We start from the raw sequence: 18,796 nt of genomic DNA, 5'->3' as shown, positions 1-18,796 counted from the left end.
CCAAATTTAGGACCAGGGGACTGCTTCTTCTTCTTTCCCAAGATGAAAACTGCCCATGGAAAAAAGAGATTTCAGGACGTTGAGAACATAGAGAACAACTTAACCACAGAACCAAATATCATCTCTTTGGATACTTTCACTGAATCTTTTTAGAAATTTTTAGTTCTGCAGGTGGTGATTACTTTGAATAAATATTAAACCATTTTTGAACTCCTTTATTTTGTATTCTTTTCATTATACCAGTATGGGAACTTTACTGCCACATCTTGTATAAATAATTTTACTTTTGTTAAGTGAATTATAAAAAGATACTGTAGCAGATTTTGTTCTGTCATTGTACAATTTTAACTTTGAAGCAAAGATGAAGAATTTTTTGTCATTGACATTTTTTGATTTTTGTTACAGCTCGCCCATCTTTACGTGGTTCAACACCTTTGGACGTTGCATATTCCTCTCTAATGGAAAATAATGAATTGGCACTTGCATTAAGGGAACATTATTTAGAAAAAATTGCTATTTATTTATCCCGTTGTGGATTACAGTCAAATCAAGAGCTGTTAGACAAAGGATATCCAGATGTGGGATGGGATCCTGTAGAGGGTGAGAGGTACCTAGACTTCCTTAGATTTTGTGTATGGGTGAATGGTAAGTCATTTTGATATCTGTTTTAGAATTTAGACATATTTTACAGAAGAAAAGGGAGCATGTTTTTTTTTTTTTTTTTTAATTTTATTTATTATATAGCGTATTCTTTATTCTCTTTATATTCATACCAGCAAATAGTAATTAACTATTTGCTGGTATGCTTACTGAAAAACAGTTTAATAGTAGGAGTGTAAGTTCTGGGAGCAGAACTCACACTCCTACTATTTATGCAAGGCACAGTTGATTCTGGTTATTTGAGATACATCGGGATAGTGCATTTTTGCAAGGCAGAGTTGATTCTGGTTATTTGAGATACATCGGGATAGTGCATTTTGGCCCAATTAAGTGGCTGCCCCAGTTATGCAAAGTTTCATGTAAATAGTTAAAAATATAGCTTTACGATTGATTTTCTATAAGATCAAATCACATTACGATGGACTTACCATAGTAAAATACCATTCACTATATGTAGTAAGCGCTGATCATTGTGATCACATTTGTGAATTGAGTTTTAATTCTATTAAACGGCAATTCTAATTAGCAAAAATAGGAGGAATATTATCCACAGGCTATAACAGTAAGGATATATCAAGCACAAATTTACACTTTATTACCTTACCAATTAAAAAATTAAATGATACGTGAAAATCGGATGAATATTTTCCACAAGTTAGCAAAATAAAAATAAATTTACGCTTATTTATGTGCATAGCTTAATTAATGTGTACTGTAATATGCGCATACTAACAACTTGAAATTTCTGTTCACTAACATTTGTGGGTCACAGAGCCATGCCGAGGGTGAGGTGAACAAGGCTCTTGCCTCAGGTTAAAAGCTGATAGGGGTGCTAAAAGAAGGATTAAATAATTGCCAATGTTGCCATCATTAACAGTAGGGCACAATTTTCCATTCTTGCCTCAGGTACTAAAATGGCTACTGAGTGGGGGTTAAAATTTAAAACAGTAAAAAAGATAAGCAATCAAAGAACATGGCACACACAAATTGCAAGTAACACGATACACGCAAGTAAGAACAGAGTAACAAGTTACGAAGCTTAAAATATAGGAATGAAGAGAAGATTCTGAAAATTTATTTTTTTATATGATTGAAGATTTCATGGAAGTGTGAATGCATTTCACCATAATAACCCACAGAATTCCAGCTGTCGATATTATTGCAAATTCAATAAGATGGAGTTTATTATCCGTTTATAGTAGATTGCACTCACAGAAAAGCTCAATAAACAGAGGACTGCTAATTGTTTTTATTGTTTTATGGTTGTGACTTCCAGAAATCAGACCAAACCACCACGTGGTACGCTCAGAGACAATCGTAGGGTAATCTCAAGTGCTGTGGTCTCCTGCCCTGATTAAACGGCATGTTGTCTCAATTAAGTGAAGTAAGCCTTGGATATTTTCTCAATTGGGTTCTGTTCTTTAAGATTTGTCCCAAATAAACAGCTTCCCCGATTAACCGGTGGCCCAAATAACTGGAATCCGCTGTATATAGTTTACAGAATGTTATAAGCAGTTTAAGCTACTTCAGTAGTTATACTGAAGTAATTATGACCTTCTCCAGAACCTAAAAAATCTTATTTAATTAAGATTTTAATGATAAAACAATACTTCCACTTGTTTTTCTAATGCAATTTAGTACAATCCTTTAATGTTCTGCATTTTTCTATGCCCTGTCTTTTACTGCCTGTTTGGAAAAGTCTCCATTCAAACCTGTTGAAAATATGGAGAAATTTCCTCGATCTTTCCATGTAGTGTTGAATTAGATGGACTCTGATTGATTCAGCTCTTGCCAATTATTATTTTTTTTATAAAAATGTTTTTTATATGTTTTTCAAAAATTTATCTAAATTTGTTGCTTTTTATTTAATTTTGAGTTTATTGTTAATTCTGATATCAAAAAAATTCACAGTTTTTAAATCTTATAAGAAAATAGTTAATGTGTGAAACAGTTTTCTTTATAGTTTGAAGCTTGAAGCTTAAATCTTATTCTACCTTGAAATCTAAATTAGAAAATTTAGTTTTAGAAATCTGAAAATTTAGATTAGAAACTTAAATCTAAATCTATATTAAATAATTTATTTAATATAGTTGTAAATTATAATCCTTTGTTTGTATACTTTAGGTGAAAGTGTAGAAGAAAATGCCAACCTTGTCATTCGCCTTTTGATTCGTCGTCCTGAATGCCTTGGTCCTGCCTTAAGAGGAGAAGGACCAGGTCTTTTGGCTGCTATCAAAGAGGCAATTAAAATGTCAGAAAAAATACAAGCAGAAAAGGATGCAAAAATTCGAGCTGGTGAAGCACCTGCTGAAGAAGATGAAGATTATGTTGATATGGGGGCTGCTATTCTCAATTTCTATTGTGTGCTTGTTGATCTTTTGGGTAGATGTGCTCCAGAGGCTGTTACAATTGCACAAGGTAAAAATGATTGCATACGAGCACGGGCCATTCTGAGATCTTTAGTTCCCATGGAAGACTTAGAAGGTGTACTTAGTTTGCATTTTAACTTGCAAACTCCTAGAGGTGAGTAAAATATAATTTTGTCATCATGGAGAAAATGGAGAGAGAGAGAGAGAGAGAGAGAGAGAGAGAGAGAGAGAGAGAGAGAGAGAGAGAGAATTTATATGCTATGGAAGGTATGTCATACTGACTACTCTCAAATGTTTGTTGTGGCCCCAGTTGTTGCCATCTTTCATAGGTTAACAGTGTATACTCATAAGATGATAATGGTAAATGGTTACCATTATATCCATGTGGGTTTAACACTTAAAATAGATACCCTAATATAAAATTTAAATGAAATTCATGACATACTAATCTTCACAAATGTTGATGGTCATAAGATCACATATTTTTATACAGGAATAAATACATGAAAATATTTGATATATTTCTCTCAGTAATACAATATGTGTTAGTGTTAATACCAAAGATTCCTTCTCCCAAGAATCTTTTGTGGGGGCCCAGTAGTTCTCCAAGAACATTTGTTGTAGCCCAATAGTTTTCCAAAAACTGCTTGTACAGCTACGAGTGCTTCTGGGATAGACATCCCTGCACTAAGGAATATCATTAAAAAATTATTAAGAATTCTTTGTAAAAAATAATAATAAATATATATATATATACACTGGTTTTCAAAGAAAGTGCATCACCCCTTAAAATTGTAATTCTTGTCCGAATAACGTACGTATATATGGCAATATTTCTTACAGATTGCATCAGATAAGATTGATATGCATAGGTGATGATGTAATATTGCATCAGCTGTTACTTTCAGCTATATAAGCATGTTCTGCAAGAGTTTCAGTCCTTCCTTGCTTGTGTGAGGATGGCGAGTTACATGCAGTTGACACCGTGAAGAAAGAGTGCTATTGTTGCTTTATGTCTGCTGACGAGGCTACTAGAGACGGTCGTGTTCCAAGCCGCTAAGTGGATTTTTCTTATTTATTGAATTGAAATTATTGTTTTTCTAAAACTTTTGATTTAAATTTAGTAGTATAACATTATTTTGTGATTTTCTGATTAACTTGGTGTATTTATTCTTTACTCGGCCTTGTAATTGCATAAAAGTATCGGTAAAGGTTTCCACGTGTTTCAACTCCGCTACCGTTCGTAATTTTCCCGCCATTGTGATACGATAGTTGTATGCCGTACTAGATAGCGTTAGTTGAACTTCGTTAGCAGTTAAATTGTACGTTTAAATAAATACATATAACGACTTAGATTACAAACGTAAGATAATTAATTATATTTAACATAATTAATAACATAACATAATTAATTATAATTAATTAATAAATTAATAGAATCATGACTCAGACCAGAGCAGCAAAGCAAAAGGCTCAAGCTAATGGAAGCACTGTGGCTCAGAGCAGAACTGAGGGGGGCAGTTGTCCTCTGACTCACAGCCTTATAAAATGCACTGTTTGCTTGATGTTTGCAGAGCAATCGGGTACGGGACATGATACTGCCAAGGGGGATGTCTTTGTGTGTGCGCGATGCAAGGAGTGTATCGATATCAGGCAACAACTCGGCGTTCTTGTGGGCCTATATGAGAGCTTGAAGGACAGGGTGGATGCCCTCGAAGAAACTAAATTGAGGGGCCCATCAAGCTCTCAGCTGCCCACATCAACGCCAGAGCTTGCACTTGGGCATCGCGTGACACAGAGACAACCCCCAAGGCAGAATGCGCTGGTCCCGAAGGAACTAGTAGTTGTTGGTGACTCTATTGTCAGGGAAACGGGGAACATGCTTTGTAAAAAAGATAGGTGGAACAGGACCAGGGTATGTCTGCCAGGGGCAAAGGTTGTGACGTTGTAGAGCGAATATCATCTTTTAAGGGCACAAAAGGTGATATAGTTGTACACGTTGGCACTAATAATATCAAGAGTAGGAGACCGGCAGAATTACTTAACAAGTACAGGTCACTGTTGAACAAAAGCCGAGAATTAGGGTTGAATTTGAAAGTGTCTGCAATTCTGCCCAGACACGATAGGAGGGAGTATATGATGAGAGCCTTGTCGATCAATTCGGCCCTGGAAAGATTGTGCAAGGCTCAAGGGGTAGAATTTTTTTCAGCCTGGACTGTACTTGTTAACAGGAGAGATTGCTTCTACAGGGATGGGATACACTTAAATAGAAAGGGTGCAAGAATATTTGCTGATGCTATCGAGGCAGTGTTAGGTGGGTCGGAAAACTGCTAGCTTGGGGGGAGACAAAGACCAATAGATTGACAGTAGCCACTGGCAGAGGTGAAAGAGATTCTTGCACTGCTTCTATTAGAATGAGCAGAAGCCTGAAAAACAAGATGCATGGTATTTCAGAGACTGCTGGGAGCCATTGCGGTACAAGTAAACACATGGGTTGTGTTAGGGTAGCTAAGAATAGAAACAGGTGCAGGTATACTTGCGTGTACACCAATGCTAGGAGTTTAGTAAATAAATTTGATGAATTTGAGGTATTGCTCAAAACATCAAAGGCAGATATTGTTGGGATATCAGAGACGTGGTGTCACACAGATATAAGGGATGCAGAACTGCAATTTGGGGAGTACAACGTCTACAGAAAGGATAGACAGGATAGGAAGGGGGGAGGGGTTATGCTATTAGTTAAGAAACACATAAAAACCAAGGAAGTGAAGCCAGTCGACATTGCTGGACAGTGCAGTGTTGAGTCAGTTTGGTGTGACATAAGCATTGGGAGATCAAAATTGAGAGTAGGAGTGTGCTATAGGCCTAATGACTCTGATGAGTATAATAAGGAACTGTACAGGGAAATAGAGTGGGCCAGTAAATCAGAGAGTCTTATAATGGGAGATTTTAATTTCCCAGATATTGACTGGAATTTGGGGACTGGTTACACACACACTAGCAGGGCTTTTGTGGATTTATTGGATGATTGTTTTCTACATCAGCATGTTCGGGAGGCAACTAGAGGGAGTAATACTCTTGATTTGATTATCAGCAGTGATTCTTCATGCATTAAGAATCTGCAGATAAATGAACCACTAGGTGGCAGTGATCACAGTGTGCTGAAGTGGGATTTACTGAAAGAGGTAACTACCATTAGGGGTAAAGGGAAGGGTTATTGCTTCCGTAAAGGCGACTACGATGGACTGAGACAGTATTTAAATTCTATACAGTGGGACCAACTGATGATGTTACCAACAGCAAATTCAAAATGGGAAGCATTCAAAGAACTTATCTTGGAAGCTACTAGGCTTTACATACCAACTAAGAAATATTGTTCAAGGTTTAGGCCAAAATGGATGTCAGATGAACTAATGAGGCATATGGCAGAGAAGAAAAATGCATGGGATACTTACAAATTAACACATGACACAGAAGCCTATGATAGATACAAGTTGATATGCAACCAAGTTACAAAGGAGGTTAGGCAGGCGAAGGCAGATTACGAGAAATCCTTGGCAAGGGATGCAAAGAAAAACAGCAAAGAGTTCTTTACTTATGTAAACTCTAGAAGGAAGGGGATGAATCAGATTGGTCCACTTGATATTGATGGGTCAACTGTTGATGATCCTGCTCAGGTAGCTAACAAACTAAATGAATATTTTGCATCGACATTCACACATGAGGAGTTATTCAGCAAGGGGAATGCCAGAGGTGTATTCAACTCTAGCAGTAAGCTACAGAATCTTGAAATAACTGGGAGTAAAGTGGAGGAGAAACTGTTGAAGATAAACACAAGAAAGGCACCCGGGGTGGATGGGATCTATCCAGTTATATTAAAGGAGGCAGCAAAGGAAGTAAGCAAAACCTTATGCCTTAGCCATAATTATGAGAGCTTCCTTGGACTCAGGGGAAGTACCCATAGACTGGAAATGTGCAAATGTGACCCCAATTCACAAAGGAGGATCAAAGGCTGACACAAGTAATTATAGACCTGTGAGCTTAACTTCTGTTCCAGGAAAATTAATGGAGGCACTGGTTAAAGAAGCACTGCAGGATCATTTAGACAAGACTTCAGTTATAGCTCAGACACAGCATGGTTTTGTTAAGGGGAAGTCTTGCCTGACCAACTTGATTGGATACTATGATGCAGTCACAAAAGAACTGGATGCAGGGAATAACTTTGATATTATATACTTGGATCTTAGAAAGGCTTTTGATACTGTTGCACATGGAAGACTGCTACACAAATTGGAGCAGTGTGACATTGGAGGCAAATTGCTGCTATGGATAAAGGGGTGGTTGAGGGGGAGAAGACAGAGAGTGGTAATCAATGGACACTGCTCATCGTGGACTAATGTTATTAGTGGAGTCCCTCAGGGCTCAGTGTTGGGTCCATTATTGTTTTCTGTATTTATGAATGATATTGATGATGGTATATCAAGCTTAATGTCCAAGTTTGCAGATGATACAAAGGTTGGCAGGGTTGTCAAGGACACTACTGACACTATGCTGCTGCAACAGGATCTGGAAAGGTTGAGCAGATGGGCTGAGAGGTGGCAAATGAAGTTTAACATTGACAAATGTAAAGTACTACACATGGGAAACAGCAACCCCAGAGCAACGTATCAACTCTGTGGTACTACACTGACAGTGGTAGAGAATGAAAGGGACTTGGAGGTGATTGTGCAGGCAGATATGAAGTTCTCTGAGCAGTGCAGACTGGCTGCAAGAGTAGCTCATGGAGTATTGTCAATGATATACAGGAATTTTTCCAGCAGGGATAAGGAGGTGATTATTCCATTGTATAAGGCAATGGTCAGGCCACACCTAGAGTACTGTATACAGGTCTGGAGGCCTCATTTCAAGAAGGATGTAGGGCTGCTGGAACGAGTACAGAGAAGGGCAACAAGATTAGTGAATGGAACAAAGGGGTGCTCTTACGAAGAAAGGCTTAAGTTTTGCAAATTACAGTGTCTGGAGACTAGGCACCAGCGAGGTGATCTGATAGAGGTGTATAAAGCCTTGAATGGTTTAAGCATGCTCAATGCTGATGGAATTCTTCCTCTAGCTCAGAAAAATCACCTGAGAGGGCATAAATTCAAATTGAGGAAGGACAGATGTAGGATAGACGTGCGGAAATTTGCCTTTAGCCGGCGGGTGGTTGGTTGGTGGAACAGACTGCCATCCCTTGTGGTGGAGGTTGATAGCCTAAATAAGTTTAAGGCTCAGCTGGACAGGTATTTTGAACGAACAGAGGGGTGAAGTGGAAGTGGGTTTTTTTTTTTTTTTTTTTTTGGCTGATGCTGCATAAGCTTGCTTTCTTGCATCAAATACCTCTACTAATGCTAATGCTAATGCTAATGTGAGGAAGGATGTTCTTCCCATCATAATACTTATAGAGTGTCTTGTAATCAGTCGACAGTAAGTAGATTTCTTTCCAAACTCAAAAATACTGGTTCTCCTGATATGAAAAAAGGAACTGGATGCAAATGAGTCTTTATGCCAAAACAGAACCACATTTTGATGTGCTTATGCCTTAAAAACTGTAAAGCTTCTTTGTCTGAACTGAAAAGAGAATGGGAAGAACACCCAGGAGTGGTATCAACTGCAGTAACAGTCAGAAGATGCCTCTTCAAAAATGGACTTGTAGCCCATCATCCTAAGAAGAAGCCCCTTCTCACACAAAAAATGAAAAAGGCCCAATTAATTTAGTGTAAGGAGCATGTGGAAATCAGTTATTTTCTCAGATGAGAAGAAATTCAACCTGCATGGCTTTGATGGGAGACAAACAATTCGCAGTAGACTTGGTGAAGAATACCATCCAGACTGTATGGTGCCTACAGTGAAATTCCCTACCAGCCAAATGATATGGGGGTGCATTTCGTATTGCGGAGTAGGTCACCTACAGTTTATAAAAGGTTCCGTAAATTCCAATGGATACTTGACTATATTGGAAGGCAAATTGCTGCCAACCATTAGAGACCATTTCAACCTGCCAAGTAACTGCATCTTTCAGGACAACTCTGCTCCTTGTCATCGGGCAAAAAGTGTAAGTAGGCACTTCTGTAGTTACTTTAGCTTCATTTCTACATTAGAGGTTCAACAGTAATGTGTTTACATTTGTTACAGGTGAAAAAATGGTTGGAAGAATGGTCCATTACAACTCTTAGCTGGCCAGAAAACAGCCTGGAGCTGAATCCTATGTTCAGGATGTTCAATAAAAGAGAACTGTTGGCATCGTGTGGAATCTGCAGTTTCTGGAATGAAACCAAAGACCGTTCGGGAACTTCAGGAAGCCATAATTCGTGTCTGGAACCACAAACTATCAGTTGATTATCTTCAGAAATTGATCTTGTCAATGCCTCAATGGTGTGCTGCTGTCATCAGGGCCAGAGGTGGTTAAACTAAATATTAGTTTGCACCTGGTGAACTTTTCATTTTGTTTTTCATTTAAAATGATAAGCTGAGGCAAATTGAGGGCTTCTGATAACATTTCAGCCATAATTGTTGTGTTTACCAAAAATGTTGTATAAAGGTTGCAAATGCTCATTTTGGAATATTTTGAGAGCAACTGTCAAATATTACTTAGCTTTGCCTTAACTATTAATAAATACCTTTTGTTTATATTCCTATGTGTGATGCTAGTCATTATTGTAACATACCATTGCAAAAAAGGGTTAGAAATGTGAAATTCCTAGGTGATGCACTTTCTTTGAATAACAGTGTATATATATATATATGCTATTATAGCTTGACAAATTAAATTGATAATACTTAAGGCAGTTGCCATTCACCATAGGCAAAATCAGTTGTGACAATTAAACATGTACAATTATATATAACATCATAATATAAAATTATAAATACAGCATCAGTCAAAAAAAAACCCACTACTCATACCATCTGTCTACCCACTTTCCTGTACACCTAATGGAAACCTGTGCTAAAAATGAATTACTCTCTGGCTGAAAGAAAATTTTTACACATATGTTCTATAGCCATCGTTTTTAATTTAAATGTGTGTCATCCAAGAATGAATAAGGATGCTTTCAGCCTTCAGTTTACTCAATCGACATATACACATCAATCAAGCCTCCTCACAGGTGACTAGTTTCCAGACACTGCAATTTTCAGACCCAAAATCTTCCTTGGTCAGAGTATTCATTTTGTGCCCCTGACTAATCTTGTTGCTCTTCTCTCCACCCATTCCAACAGACTTACTTCTTTCATAAAAATAGTTTCCAGACCTGTACACACTACCAAAGATGTGTCCTAACATTGCCTTGTACAGTAGGATAATAACCTCTTTGTCTTTCCTGGCAGAGTTCCTGCATATATATCACTGACAGAGCCCCATGAGCTGCCCTAGTAACCTGTCTGCATTGTTCAGAAAACTTCAAATGCAATTACTCCTAGGTCTTTTTAGTTTTTCATTACCATTTGCAATTCCATTAGTATAGTACGACCCAATTGGTATGTTATTCTGGAATTACTGCTATCCATATGCAGTATTTTGCATTTATCAATGTTAAACCTCAATTACCTCTTCTCATCCCATTTATCCAGATTTTCTATGTTTTGTTGCAAGAGTATGCCTTGATTCCTGTAATTAACAACCATGCTAACCTTTGTATCAGCAAACTTAGACATTTAGCTTGATATGGCTTGATCAATATTATAATAAATATTGATATAGTAAGAGCCCGAGCCCTGAAGGACTCCACTAATAATATTAGTCCAATAAAAACAGTGCCACTCAACCATCCCTTTACCCATAGCAGTTATGTCTATAATGCCACACTGCTCCAATTTGTACAGCAGTCTTTCATGTGGAATAGTGTCAAAAGCTTTACTGAAATCTAAGTATATGATGTCAAAATTATTTTTTGCATCTAGTTATTTAGTTGCTATGTGATAGTAGCTATTCAGATTGATAGGATAAGGTCTCCCCTTAACAAATGTATGCTGTAATTGCTAATAACTGCATTCTTGTCAAGATGATTTTGCACTTCTTTAACCATTGACTCCATTATTTTCCTTGGAATAGAACTCAAGCTAACTAGTTTGTAATTACTCATTTTAGCTTTTGATGTTCCTTTCTGAATAGAGGAGATATTTACACATCCCCAATTGGTAGCAACCTCTCCTGAACCCAAGAATGCTCTCATAACTATGGCCAAAGGTTTGTTTATCTCTCTGGCTGCTTCTTTTAATATAATTGTTTAGATTCCATTCCTATGTGTCTTATTCACTTTTAGCTTCAACAGTTTCTCTTCTTTTTTTCTCTCAGTTATGATAAAATCATTTAGCCTTAAGTTATAACTTTGTATAGTTGTGATATTTCCATCTCTAAAAAGTCCTTCACATGGGAATGCAGATGCAATATATTTATTCAGCTTGTCAGCATTCTGAGCAGTTATGCCATTTGTATCTAATGAACCAATATGGTTCAGTTTTGGCTATGTAATCACAGATAATATAATGTTAAAAGCTACTATGATATTTATTCCCTGTAGCTTCTGTGATTTTTATATATTTTCAAAAACTAAAATTATTCATTTTTAATAACTACACAATTTTAATTACATAATTTTAATGTTTAAAAATTAGGTCATGTAAATTTTCACTTTTTATTTATTGTCTCTTTAGGAAAAACATTTGCTATAATATTGTAAAAATATAATCATTGATTTGATTGATTTTGATATTCAGTAAATTTTATTAGTGTTTTTATTTTCATATTTAAGTTGACCAAGCCAGTGATCTACCCATTGGTCTACAAGCAAACCACAAACAATCAATAGTTATGTTCCTTGAGAGAGTTTATGGTATTGAAAATCAAGAAGTTTTCTTCCGCCTTTTAGAGGATGGATTCCTTCCTGATCTGAGAGCTGTTACAATGTTAGAAAAGGTATACTTATTTGCACTGAAGCCAGTTGCATGCCTCAAATTAATGCTATTACCAGTTGAACCGCACATGTATGTTTTCACACCAGACTGACTCAGAATAAAAATGAGCACTTCAAGAGCTTCCTGCTTCTGAACAAGATTTATGAACAGTGATATTTCCATGGAAATTTGTTTTTATCAAACAGGAATTTAATCAGTTATTTATTGTTATTTACTTGTATTGTTTATTCTGAATTTCATATCAAATGGTATCAGAGTGTACTGTTTGTGTATAATATAAACAAATATTATAGTGATAAATAACTGATTAAAAATAAATGTTAAGAAATTGCTCTTTATTATAGGCAGTAAATTTGATATACATTCTACTTACTTTAGCAATATCCATGTGGTAGCATGTTTGTCACACATTCAAATTTGTATGATGTTACAAAAAAAAATAAGAAAAAATACATTGCCTATTACTAAGTCTTGTTTCTAACTAACAGTAAAGTTGTTAATACCCTTCTTTCCATATACTGTCTCAGAATATAAACAAAATGTTTTTAGGCATTTTTGCAATTACATAAAACACTAATTAACTTCCTTATATCTGTCCATTCACATGTAACAACTCAACTCCTGCAGATTTTCATAAAATTTTATATCTCAGGTTATCTATATATAATTAGCCACAGTGCTGGAAGTTATTGTGGCAGTGCTGTGCTTGGAGAATGAATGGACAATACAGGATGTTCAGTAAAGAAAAATTCTCAGCTCAATACTGCACATCTACTTCAACATTTGCTGCTTTTTGCAATTTTGCACAATTCATTTTTTGTTAGTAATTCACTAAATATATAAACAGTATTTAAATCATGAATTGACACTAGTTGTTTTTTCTGTTAATCACAGATAATCTTGAAATATGTACTGTATTTCAATTTTTATCAAAATCTTGTAAGTAGCATACATTACAAAAGTTTTAGTGACTATTACATTTAGATATTTTTTATGACATCCTCAAACACAAAAGGTATTAGAACCTATAGTGCTTAGTACTGTGCATGGGTTGAAGGGTCAGAAGACAGAAGGTACTTGTTGACATTATACTTGAATTTCTATAGATTGTAATTTTCAGGAAATACACATGTGAAGGAAGGTTGTTCCAGAAAACCTTCCTTCATATATATTTTCCAAAAATGTGTAGCAAAGTGAAAAAATAAAGATCGATACAAATTATCTACACTCTTTAAACATGATAAAATTATTTATTATTCATCACTATGTTACTTGAAATGCAATGTATATACACTGAGTTGGCATTGCTTTAGCAACACTCCCTTGTGAAGAAATGGACTGGCCTGTGATGCTAGTGAAGACTGAAAGTCAGGAACATCTGATATAATTTTGTAGTTCACATAGATGACAGTCAGTTTTCAAGTGTCTGCAAGGAAGAATAGGTTGACATTAAGATCTTTCCAACTTTTAATGCAGAATGATTGTGAGGGAAAGATATGCAGGTGCCAGTATCTCAAAGTTAGACAAAGGTCACATGTGAGACAGCCATGTGTGGTTGATGCCTATGATGAGCATTGTGTGTCTTGTCTAGTAACACAGCAGTGATGCAGCACAGTGGCCCAGCTAACTACCCAGTACAACATAGCAATAGTAAAACCAATATTCACATGGACTGTGTGCCAGACACCAGATTGTATAGGCTATTACAGTCAATGGCCATAACAGGCACCCATGCTCACTGCAAGACATAAGAAACTGCAGTTTGCATTGGCATATCAGCACCAACACTAGACCACTGACTTGTGGAAATCTGTCGCCTGGTCTGTTGAATCCCATTTCCTACTCTGTCATGCTGATGGGTGTATCTGCATTTGGAGAAGCAACATGAAGAAGCCACTACCTGAATACACTGATGGTGCTCAGCAGGCTGGCTGGAGGCAGTGGTGTTATGTTTGGGAACTGCTTTTGTAGTATACCCTGTTCTCCTGATCACTGTTAATCAACAGCTTGGCAGGAATGCCTATCTTTCTGTGATCACCGACCAAGTATGCCCCTTCATGATGATAATGTGTCTGGACAATTCCGACATCCAGCAACAAGACAATTCACCATGCTGCAGGTGCAGGTTACTAACTGATTTCTGGAACATGATAATGACTTTTCCATTCTCCCACAGCCACCCCAACTTGCCCATCACAATCCAGTTGAGCATGTTTAAGACCTGCTGGAAAAGGACATTCAACGCTATAACTATCCACCTGACAATGTGCAGGCATTACTAGACACATTGTGCAATGCATGGATAGCACTACCACAGGACACGCTGCAGCACCTTGTGGAGCTTATGGCAAGACGTACGGGATGTATTACAGGCAAAAGGTGGCCTACTAGATATTAGTTAGGTGTTGCTAATGCAAAGCCAACTCAGTGTGTATATATATACAAGGAGTGGACAAAATAATGGATACCTGGTATGAAAAATAGCAGTTTTATAAAGTAATACAAAAAAAGTATATGAAAATAATGACTGACCTGTCTGAATTCCAAAGAGGTCAAATCATTGGTGCACATTTAGCAAGGGCATCAGTGACAAAAACTGCTGATTTGTTTAATATATTGAGAGCAGCTGTATTGAAAGTGATATCTGCATTCATCAAGTGTGGAAAACAAAATCTGATAGGACAAATTGTTGTAGAAGAGTGAAGCTGACTGAAAGAGACTGCCAGACACTGAAAAGGATTACAACCCAAAAACAAACTGGTGCTGCAAAATTAACTGCAGGACTTAATGTGAATCTCAGCAATCCGGTTTCTAGCAAAACATAAAGGTGAAATTTATGGCAGAGCCACTATTGCCAATCCACTCATTATTTATGATTAGAAAGCAGATTCAATGATGTAAGGAGCACAAAAACTGGACACTTGATGGTTGGAAATGTCATATTTTCAGACAACTCATCATTCACACTTTTTCCAATATCAAGGAGAGTTTATGTTTGGTGAATGCCAACGGAAGTGTATCATATTGACTGTCTTGTGCCAAACATGGAGGAGGATCAACAATGGTTTATGCACAATATCTTGATATTCTTTAGGTCCTATCATCACCCTGAATGGGTAAATTACTGCCATTGGTTACATTGATATCCTGCCCAGGTACATCCCATGGTGCTAACATTGTTTTCCACAAATTATGTCATGTTTCAAGATGATAATGCTCCTCTGCACAGCCAGTTGTGTCCAATCTTGGTTTGAGAAGCATGAAACTGAGGCTAAGCATCTCCCATAGCCTGCACAATCACCAGACTTAAATGTTATTAAGCCACTGTGGGCATATTTGGAGAGAAGAGTGAGAACTAGATTTCCTTTGCTTTCAACTCAAGGAGTTTAAAATGTTCTTCCATGAAGAATGGTCCAATATTCCTCTTAAGACAATTCAAGATATTGGAATCTATTCCGTGCAGAATAAAGGCTGTTTTAAAAGTAAAAGATGGTCTGACACCATATTAATGCATACCTGTAACTTTTATCACAGGTATTTCCATTATTTTGTCCACTCCCTGTATACATATAATGTTTATTGTACACCATTTTGGTTATACATTTAATTCTGATAGACAACTAGCCAAGGCTTCAGCAATACATCACTTAACAACTAGGTCCCAAAAAAGGTGTTATTACATTGAATAATAAATAATTTTATTATGGTGTAAAGAGTATATTTACAAGGAAGTATATGTGTGCCTATTTTTACTTTTGATATTCCTAACACAGCCAATATATTTGCATGTTGCTGAGGAACCCCAGCAGGCCTTGTAATATACCATACCTTGCTTTCCACACTGCTGCATGTCCCAAATGTGTACTAAAATAGCATTTTTTTCAACCTACCCAAATACTGCCTCAATAGTAAATAGAATGGGTGCAAATATTCTTGCATCCCTTCTATTTAAGTGTGTCTCATCCCTCCTGAAACATTCTCTCCTATTAACAAGTATGGACCATGCTGAAACAAATTCTATCCTACCTCTGTGCAATCTCTCTGGGGTCAAATTGATTGCCAACTGATATATTCAGCTGGATGGGATATAGGTTTTTTATTTAATGTTTTTCACCTAATTTTTAAAAAGATTCCAATTTTTATTTTTTATTTATTTTTTTACTCTATTGTGTAGCATGATGGTTCTGAAAGTGAAATGGCCCTTGCTCTGAATCGCTATATTGGTAATTCAATACTGCCAATTCTGATTAAATATTGCCATTATTTTGGCAATGCAGATAACTATGCTAGTCTCTTGGATGCTACATTACACACTATCTATCGTCTGTCAAAAGTGAAGATTTTGACAAAAGGCCAACGAGAAGGAGTATCAGATTTCTTAGTTGCTCTTACACAGTATGTATTATTAATTATTTCTAAACCATAAGTGTAGATATTAAATTTAATGCAAATTAAAATTTAAATAAATTAGCATAGTACTGGAAGTTCCTTAATTTTGATTTTTTTTTTTTTTTACAGTATTTAAATCAAGGTAGTATTTTAGTATGAAAATCCTTTGTTTTATTTCAACTTCTAATAATAATTCATGTCATAATCATTGTAAGGTTTTTTCAGTTTTAACTGAATAAAAGGTAATAGTTACACTTTCTTATTTTAAACTTATTTTCTATTGTTTCTAGTGAGATGCAACCAAGTATGCTTCTACGTTTGTTGAGGAAATTAACTGTAGATGTCTCAGTGCTTACAGAATACACCACTGTGGCTCTGAGGGTATGGCTATTATTTCATCTTGTGTGTATATATATATATATATATATATATATGCTAAATATGTGTTTCAAGATGTAGCTGAGAGATTTTACTTTAGTGTTTCGGATTGACTACTTTATACACTTAAGGACAAAGAAATAGGACCACCCACCTAATATTGAGTGGACCTCCCTGCGCTTTACAGAATGGCTTATACATATCATGGCATAGACGTTTCAAGGTTCTTGAATACATCTAGAGCATGCCAATCTCACATGGATTGGCATGCTCTCCATATAAAATCACGTAATTGTCCAAAATTGGAGGGTGATGAATCTATATATTTGACCACCTGTTCAACTTCTTCATACAGATATTCAGTGGGGAGGGCTTAGTCAATGAGGCAAGGGCATGGTGAAATCTTAGATATTCACTAATCATTTCAGTACATAGTTGGCCCAGTGGCATTACATTAGCCTAATTGAAGATACCATCATATCAGAAAACTACAGAAATATATGTTAACTATGTGCATAGTTAACAACAATAATGCTGTAGGTCTCTGCCGTAAAATATCCTTGTACATGCATGTAAGCTGCCTCCCAGCAAAACATTTCCCAGACCTGAACAGTGCTGCCAGCCTCCAATGTCTTTGCCATGCACGTGTCATATGTCCCATAATACATCACAAACATGCCCTTCTAACAAAAAGAAATGTGATTCTTCTGATTATGCCTTCTTCCAGCTATCTTCTGTCCAACCATAGTGTTACTGATGCCTGATGCCTGTGACATGCACTTAGGAGCATCCCTGCTGCAAAGTGCTCAGGACTGTCCCATATCATATCCTGCAGTTATGTGCTCCACCATGACCCAGTATTGGTCCATATGAAGCATTACATTTGTTTCTCACCTGGTTTATCCAGGACTGGTTTCATACTGAAGGATTTGTGCAATCTGGTTGTTTTTCCCTATATCTGCCACTCTCAATACATTCACCCAATGGTTGGTCAGGAATGGCCTGTTAGACATGCTCTCTTTGAGATGAAACAACACCTAACCACCATACACCAACAGTCATGCTTCATTGAAAGTCCATGATATTGCAATTTCTTCCCATACTGATCACTGCATGTCAGTTTTAGTACTACATGTGATCCACACATTAACTGTTACCTGGCAGACAGAACTTTTATTCCTGTGGTACAGTCCAGTGCCATTAGGGTAGGTGGTCCAATTTCGGAGTTCCTTTAGTATGTATACTATGTTATCATTATTACCTTCATAATTATTTATTAGAAGACGAAATGCACAAGGCATAATTTCTTATGGGTTTAGGTAATTGACTATATAATATCGGTGTAGATACACCATAGTTTACCCATAAATTAGAACTACATATGTAGTGGAAAGGCATCGTTTTAATTGTATCTCATATTGTGGGTGCCTTCACAATGAGACAGCTGGTATTGCACTACTTCGAATAAATAATGCTTCTCTAGTAGAGAATACTACTGTTATTTATTTTCAGTGGGTACCACCATACAGACAATCATTTCAAAGCTAGTTGGCTTCATCATTGGTGGATGGGCAGGTACCCTGGTAATGCAACATACCATCACAGTTGCGAAGTTATTTCCACAATATGAGAGATGCCAAATATGAGATATGAGAACCCACAATATGAGATACAATTAAAACGATGCGATGCCTTTACACTGCATAGTTCAAATTTATGGGTAAAGTACAGTGTATCTGCACTGATATTATATAGTTAATTACCTAAACCCATAAGAAATTATGCCTTGTGCATTTCATCTTCTAATACATTATTATTTATTCACCATTTGGCATCTCTAATATTGTGGAAATAACTTTGCAACTGTGATGGCATGTTGCATTACCAGGGTACCTGCCCACCCACCGATGATAAAGCCAACTAGCTTCGAAATGATCGTCTGTGTGGTGGTACCCACTGAAAATAAATAACAGTAGTATTCTCTATTAGAGAAGCATTATTTATTTGAAGTAGTGCAATACCAGCTGTCTCATTGTGAAGGCATTCAC

General features: G+C 36.6%; 1 protein-coding gene across 1 annotated transcript in view; it reads left to right on the top strand.

Moving 5' to 3' along the window:
• RyR (Ryanodine receptor) overlaps positions 1 to 18,796 on the top strand; it is an 841,404-nt gene that overhangs the window by 290,200 nt on the left and 532,408 nt on the right. Inside the window, exons 38-42 of the mRNA XM_090376454.1 lie at positions 406 to 645; positions 2,785 to 3,183; positions 11,819 to 11,982; positions 16,156 to 16,376; positions 16,661 to 16,751. Coding sequence (XP_090232580.1) covers positions 406 to 645; positions 2,785 to 3,183; positions 11,819 to 11,982; positions 16,156 to 16,376; positions 16,661 to 16,751 — 1,115 coding nt within the window. The remainder of the gene's footprint in view (positions 1 to 405; positions 646 to 2,784; positions 3,184 to 11,818; positions 11,983 to 16,155; positions 16,377 to 16,660; positions 16,752 to 18,796) is intronic.

Source organism: Mastigoproctus giganteus, chromosome 6 (genome assembly GCF_048544385.1).
Source record: "Mastigoproctus giganteus isolate SK-2022 chromosome 6, ASM4854438v1, whole genome shotgun sequence".
NCBI lineage: Eukaryota > Metazoa > Arthropoda > Arachnida > Uropygi > Thelyphonidae > Mastigoproctus > Mastigoproctus giganteus.
The sequence above is the reverse complement of the archived record's forward strand: the minus strand, read 5'-3'. Positions and strand labels throughout refer to the sequence as shown.